Here is a 7,513-nt window from a genome sequence, read left to right on the forward strand (position 1 = left end):
AGTGTTTGTTCTTCGTGGGGATCCCAGTCTAATGGAACAAAATGAGAAAGGGAAGGAGATCACTGCCAGCTGTAGAGGATGCTGGGCTGTACAAGCATAGAAACTGTGCTTGAAATGAAGTATGGGAGTGAAAGCATAGAAACAAAAAGCAAGTTTTCGGATCAGTCCTGCAATACAGTGCTCTTACATGAGCTTAGAAAGCAGAGAAGAGCTTTTAGCAGAGGTGACTAGCAGTAATTCAGTGATTACCTGCCCTGTCAGCAGGCTGCTTTTACAGACACCTGCCGAGAAGGAAGTCGACAGAGAGCTAAGGACCGTCTGCTGCACTTCAGCATTCCAGCCCTGGGCCTTTATTCTGTATAAAGACATGTACATGTGTATATAAGACACTGAAAGCAGGCTGGGAATCTCTGACATTCCTCTAGCAGAAGCATCAGTTAAACTGAAGGTCTGCTAACCTCTGTTCCAGCTGTACTGCCCTAGAGCTCACTTGGGTATTCAGAAGACGCTTCTACCTGTGTGAGCAGGTGAATTAGCTTCCATCAGAATAAATATTCCTTATAGATGTGCTGTGACTCTAAACACAAGCATTTTAGTTCTGTTCATCCCACCAGTTATATTCTTCCTGTTATCTCCACGGCTGTTTATTTGCTTCTCTGCACAAACATTTTAATGAGTATTTTATTAAAATGCTGTAAATGGGACACAATGAAGTTAAATGTGTTGTGCATATAGGCAGCCCTTGGGGTGCTGTTTTAAATGGTGTAGAAGGGAACGTAACATTTCTGTTAAACAGAATGAAATCCTGCTAGAGAAGAAAAAGAAGAAGAAGAAGAAACTTAGACTGAAATTCCCCAGAACAGAGGAAGAGAAACAAAAGCAAATGGAGAAGAAAAGAAGGGCTGAAGCTTACAAAGAGCAGCAGCAGAAGAATTTTGTTGATTTGGCATGTGAATGCAAGGCTGTGATCTGCTGTCGAGTGACTCCGAAGCAAAAAGCTATGGTGGTTGATCTCGTGAAGAAATACAAGAAAGCTATCACTTTGGCTATTGGGGACGGTGCCAATGATGTGAACATGATTAAAAGTAAGGCAGCTGTAAGACCTCTCTTGGTAGGGAATATCTCTAATGAGAGTTCTTCCACAGTCTCTTCGCTATTTCTGTTTGTTCAGAAGACTCTGCCGTCTGTTTCATTACCCACGTTAACATTTCTTGAGTCCTTGTTAGCTTCTGTGACTGTGCTCTCCCTTTTTGAGAAGACCCTTTGTGAAATGGTTCGTGCTTCTTGGGGATATGTTATAGCTTTTTATGTAGACAATCTGCGGGAAGGGATTTGATTTACATCTGTTACCATGTCGAGGATTGCAGAAGTGTAACATTACCAAGACAAAAGGATAGCTGAGATGCACCTTGCTCTGTGGCATTAGCCTCCTGCATTGCAGCTGGTACTCTTTGAAACACTTCCTGGGGAAGTCCATTGAAAAACAAACGTCTGGGATATGGTTCGTGTTAGGAAGTCTGTAACTGCCTGGCCAGTTGGCTCAGGGGTTTATTCGCTCTGTCTCATCATTTAGTTATCACCTCAGTCAGATTTCCCTGTATCCATTCTGACAGAACAAACATGGAGAGGGGATCCAAATAACAGTGAAGATGTGAGCACTAAATAACAGAGCAAGGAAGAGCATATGCACTGCTGCGTTAGTCTTTACACAAATGAAGCCTTTGTGCCTTATACAGAAACAAAATAAGGCAGGAGAATGTGAAGCAGAGAATCAGAACTGGTAAAAGATTTGCCCTTGGTCGTGTTATTCCTCTCTCTTCGTTTAGCAATGTATGTTGTATTTGTTTCATTAACTTAGCTGCCCACATTGGAGTTGGAATCAGTGGCCAAGAAGGGATGCAAGCTGTCATGTCCAGTGACTACTCTTTTGGGCAGTTCCGCTACCTCCAGAGGCTGCTGCTGGTCCACGGGCGATGGTCTTACATTAGGATGTGCAAGTTTCTAAGATATTTTTTCTACAAAAACTTTGCTTTCACGCTAGTCCACATCTGGTATTCATTCTTTAATGGCTTTTCTGCCCAGGTAAGAAGGCATGCTCGTGTCCCGTATTTACAGGCAGGTCTTCTTTTTTGTTAGTGCAGAACAGCAAACGTTTAGCCTGGGATGGAAAGTGGTGGGAATCCAAAATTAGCATCAAGAATTAGTAATAATAATTACTAAGCTACTTATCTTACAAGCTAAGTATTTGGTTATGATTTCAGAACACTTAAAATGACTATCACGATTGTACCAGGAAGAAGAAAAGGAAGAGATTGTTAAACAGTAGTTTGGGAAACCTCTCTTAACCATTCTGCTTAAAATATTCCTAGGTGAAAGGAGGCAATATATATCAGTAGATCAGTAAGACACCAAAACTAATTTTTTTTTTTTAATCTTGAACTGCTGGTTAGAATGGCTTGAAATGTGCTCATTGCAAATGGTAGTGCTTGAAATTCACGTGCTATTGAAAGGCTGTACTCATCTGTGTGCCAGAAAGCCTGTGAGAGATGAGATGCATCTCCATGGGCTTAAGCAAAATGGTAAACAGAGACATGTGATACGGTGGTATAATGGGGCAGATTAATTTTCTAAGGTATTAGAAAGAAAATCACAGAAAAGGTGAATTAAAAAAGGTAGTCATTATCTATTTAAATTCCTCCTCCTTTTCAGACAGCATATGAAGACTGGTTCATCACGCTGTACAACGTGCTGTATTCGAGTCTCCCAGTTCTGTTAGTCGGCTTGTTTGACCAGGTATTCTCCACACTGTTAACAACAGATGAATCCAAAGCCATTCAGCATCGAGTTTTAAGTTGCTTTGGTTTATGCAGAAGGAATTTTTTTAACATGTATTGCTTTACAGCACGTGAGGTAGCAAAAGACAGTAAGGAGAGTGTTACTGAAGTAGCTTAAGTCAATAAATTCTAAGGTGTTGAGTGCCAGTGCTGTTTGTTAAAAGTATATTCTTCATGCACACAACACAGCAAGAACTTATATTAATGGAAAAGATATGCCTTGTGCAGCTTGTTTTAATGCAATAGAAAAGTGGTGTCAGCCTTCTTCACCTTTTTTTTTTTGATACAAAAAATTACTTGCTGACCAAACAAATCAGTGTTTGTGTTTACAATTACTACAAAAGTTAAGAAATAAATTTAGTACCAAATTAACCTCTCATTTGAGAATATGTTAGAGAAAAGAAGTCAGGATATGCAATGGTAGTCTTCTGCTAATTCACAGTGTAGGGGAAAAACTCCAGCACAGTTTGTAGGTGAAAAGCCCTACACAAATGTGGATGTTCTTGTCCTTGCAAATAATAGGCTGAAAACTGAGAAGCACAGAGTCATAGAATCACTTAGGTTGAAAAAGATCATTAACATCACCAAGCCATGAAAATGGGGTATGCAATAGCTTTGGTAGAAGCTCTAGTTTTGTTTCTTCCTAGTTGCATGCATGACTCCATGGAAGGTTTGGCTGCCTGCACAGATGCTTGAAAAGAAAAATAAGTCTGCCATTTGAGGGGGGACATTATGCAGTTGAATTTCTGACTCTCTGAAGTTCACACTTAGAACAAGAAATAGCTGCAACTTTTCTTTTTTTCTTCCATTATTAAGGATGTGAGTGACAAATTGAGTCTTCGGTTCCCAAGGCTGTACATTCTGGGACAGAAAGATTTACTTTTCAATTACAAGAAATTCTTTAGAAGTCTGCTTCATGGAGCTGTAACTTCAATGATAATTTTCTTCATACCATATGGAGCTTACCTTCAAACTATGGGGCAAGATGGAGAAGCACCTTCAGATTATCAGTCATTTGCTGTCACAGCAGCAACTTCTCTTGTGTTTGTTGTCAACCTTCAGGCAAGTAAGCTTTAGCTTCCTGACCTCTCTTGCTCTGAAAACACGTTCTGGTCATGTTTCTAATTTTGTCTAGTAAAGCATAACAATTTGCAGAAGTTTTAATTTGCTTGCCTTCTTGCTTCTCTGTTGCTTCTACGTCTCTTAGACTGAAGTGTAACTGAATGAGAGAAAAGTTAACCAAAACACTATTTGACCCTTGTCGTTGCTTTTTGAATTAATAAACTCATTTGGAGTTTTTGTTTACTTTCAGATTGGCTTGGATACATCTTACTGGACTTTCGTTAATGCTTTCTCAGTATTTGGGAGTATTGCAATTTACTTTGGTATCACATTTGACTTCCACAGTGCAGGAATCCACGTTCTCTTTCCTTCTGCTTTTCAGTTCACAGGTGAGGGTTTTGTGTGTCTTGTTCTTTGTTTGGAATTTTTTTATTTTTAGGAAAGCCAAGTTTTGTAATTTTCCAAAATCTTTCATATCTTGCCTCAGATCTAAGTATCCTCAAAAGAGATAACATAGCCCCTCAGTTTTATGTTCTCCTGCTAAACTGAATTCAATTGAAAAAAGGTAGTTGCCTCAAACGTAGTATTTTCTTTGATCTTTAGTAATGTTTTAGACTTCTATGAATACCTCCTACCTGGATATTTTATGCAGGTATAAAGATGCAGTTGCTACTTTGACAAAAGTTCTGTGAGATTGGGTGTTTGGCATCTGTACTAAAATATCTCTTGCTTTCCAGACCACATCTATAGCAGTGATACCAAGAGAACTTCCTGCTTTAAAGCAGGACAAAACCCTTGCCTCTCAGCCAGGCATTTGTCTTGCAGCATCCCATAGCTCTTAGAGGAGTTTTGACATGGGTATGGATAAGTTGTAATAGAAGTGTGACATTAACTTACTTTGTATTCTTTTACTTACTTATTTTAGAGCCTGTAAATAAAAGCTGACGGTTGTATTGCACAGCTCAGTGAGTGTCAGCTCCTCAGGAAAGAAGCTGTGGCATTCATTGTCTTATCTGTGTTGTGTAGCTACTTTCCATGATCACATCATACATTCAGTTCTGCTCTTTTTGTTCCTAGGAACTGCTCCAAATGCTCTGAAACAGCTGTACCTCTGGTTGACCATGGCTTTAACAATTGCTGTTTGCTTACTCCCTGTGGTGGCGCAGCGTTTCTTATCCATGACCATTTCTCCTTCAGAAAGTGATCGAGTGAGTAAAATCTTATCTTTGGCACATATTTACTTACAGGCATCAGCGTTGGTGCTAGTATTAGAGACAAGCCAGGTCCGTTTCCTAGGCTGGAGGGCAGGAGGCTGCTGGGCTCTCCAGGGGCTGGCTCAGGCCTGCCTCCAGCTGTCTGACAAGCACTGCCTTACTTTGACATGTTGTTACCTCCCAGGGACTCCCTCACGTGCCTCTCTGTAATGCAGACGTGCACGCAGCATCTCAGCCTACAGATCAGTGAAACTAATCAGTGGGCTAACCTCCTTTGGCTTGGCCTAGCACTGCTCTTTGTAAAACCACAGAAGCCTGCTTTGAGGCTACTGATGGCACAGCCTCTCTTGTTATTTGCACTGTTTTGGAGTGTCAGTTATGGGTCATGGTATAGTGCCCAATTTTTTGTTTTTATTCTGCCTTGGGCTGGCAAATCACATGTGAGTTTGCAAATAGTTAATACTGCGATCCTGTTTAAAAAGATATTAAGTGTGAGTGTGGGGAGTCAACTCTTTGAGAGGGTAGATAACAGCTGGACAAGGGGAAATGGTTTTAAGTTGAAGGAGGGAAGATTTAGGCTGCGTGTCAGGGGGAAGTTCTTTACTATGAGAGTGGTGAGGTGCCGGAACAGCTGCCCAGAGAGGCTGTGGATGCCCCGTCCATCCCTGGAGGTGTTCAAGGCCAGGTTGGATGGGGCCTTGGGCAGCCTGGGCTGGTATGAAATGGGGAGGTTGGTGGCCCTGCCTGTGGCAGGGGAGTTGGAGCTTCGTGATCCTTGAGGTCCCTTCCAACCCGGGCCATTCTGTGATTCTGTGTGAGAACACAAGAATAGTTTTCCATCAATGCATCTTCAGTTCGCTTTAGTGAAAGACCTTGCAAAGACAAATGAACATAATGAAGTACAGAACGATGTGGTAAGTCATTCCAAAACTTTCACGTGTTTCTGCATATATGCTTGTTTCTAACAGAATCAAATGCAGTCAAGAAAACCTTCCTGCTTAAGCAGCTGATGCTAAAGTATCAGGTTGTTTCCCCCCTAAAAAAATGCCTAACAAGTCATTTCCCTTACAACCCATGTACCGATTTCTCTTTGCATGCACGAAGATCCAGAAGAACCGTAAGAAGTACCTGGCAGAAGAGGAGCAGTGGCAGCGGAGGCAGAGTGCTTTCCGCCGGGGGGTGTCTGCTCGGCGCTCTGCCTACGCCTTCTCCCACCAGAGGGGCTACGCCGACCTCATCGCCTCGGGGCGCAGCATCCGCAAGAAGAGAGCCCCACTGGCTGCAGTGCTGGGCAGCACAACAGGAGCTGCTGAAACGAGCTGATTCACTGCGGTTCCAGAAGAGGTTTCTCATCCAAATGACTGCGCACACACACACACACACACACACACACACACACACACACACACATACACATACACACACAGATTGTTCAACTCAGGATATTTTTTTTTAAACCAAATGGCATGAGGATATCTGATTTGTGTCCTTTGTCACTGAACTTCTTCAGTTTGCTGGAAGCATGGAAAAGCCAACAACGTCCTACAGAGCCCCTAATCCTTTGTGTAATGTGAAACTGAAGGACGGGTGTGCTGCAGTCTGAAAAGGGCAACGCAGCGACACCTGGAAACGAAATCTTTTTTCCACATCTTTAACATTATGTGGGTATAAAATTGCAGCTACATTTCATATCGACTCTGAAAACAAATGGCTAAGCAACAGTGACTCTGCGTGCACCATTTTGTTACGTTTTATGGGGATAAAGACTCGGGGCTGTACACGCCTGGTGGCAGACCTGTAGCCAGTGTCAGACCGAGGTGTTCTGACGCTTGCAGGTGTTCCTGTTTGCTGTTATTCCTTCGGTGCCTGACTGCAGCTCGCTGCACAGCACGGAGCAGCTCTCCTTGCACCTTGTTGTACGAGAGCCATGCCACGGTGCCTCGCACAGCTCATTCCTTCAATTTGCCTGCAACGGAGAAACCCAAATCCATCGTTTCGGGCCTGCTTCTCACCTGCTGTCTTTCTGCTCGGCTGTGTGGAATGTCTTGTTTCTCATGCCTTGTGTGTTAATGGATGGCTGTCCCAGGAGCACTGCCCTGAGCTGGCAGTTTGCTCTTAGGTGCAGCCGTCATGTTTATAACCACAAAACGTCCGCTCGTGACTGAGATTACCACGGGCCGTTCTTACAGTGTACGAAGCGTTTTGTGATCTCTGTGCTTGCAGGTGTGTTCCCTCGTTTGGATGAACGTGCCGCTGTCATCTCCTGCTGCTTTTACAGTGAAAGTCGTGGCACAGTGATTGTCCGATGGAATCTACATTTCAAACACGTGATGCAAATAAACGCAGTGAAGTTTTCAGCTTCTCTCTTATGAGGCAGATGGGAATCAACAGCCGAGATCGAAG

The 7,513-nt window shown here is 42.8% G+C and overlaps 1 protein-coding gene across 7 annotated transcripts in view; it reads left to right on the forward strand.

The window, feature by feature from the left end:
* ATP8B1 (ATPase phospholipid transporting 8B1) overlaps positions 1-7,467 on the forward strand; it is a 33,264-nt gene extending 25,797 nt beyond the window's left edge. For all 7 annotated transcript variants that reach the window (XM_040655500.2, XM_040655499.2, XM_046905313.1 and 4 more), the window contains 7 exons: positions 797-1,085; positions 1,859-2,082; positions 2,710-2,793; positions 3,651-3,896; positions 4,147-4,285; positions 4,974-5,104; positions 6,215-7,467. In XM_040655500.2, coding sequence (XP_040511434.1) covers positions 797-1,085; positions 1,859-2,082; positions 2,710-2,793; positions 3,651-3,896; positions 4,147-4,285; positions 4,974-5,104; positions 6,215-6,433 — 1,332 coding nt within the window. In that variant the 3' untranslated portion in view covers positions 6,434-7,467. The remainder of the gene's footprint in view (positions 1-796; positions 1,086-1,858; positions 2,083-2,709; positions 2,794-3,650; positions 3,897-4,146; positions 4,286-4,973; positions 5,105-6,214) is intronic.
* The last annotated feature ends 46 nt before the right edge of the window (positions 7,468-7,513 follow it).

This window comes from Gallus gallus, chromosome Z (genome assembly GCF_016699485.2).
Source record: "Gallus gallus isolate bGalGal1 chromosome Z, bGalGal1.mat.broiler.GRCg7b, whole genome shotgun sequence".
NCBI classification, from domain to species: Eukaryota; Metazoa; Chordata; class Aves; order Galliformes; family Phasianidae; genus Gallus; species Gallus gallus.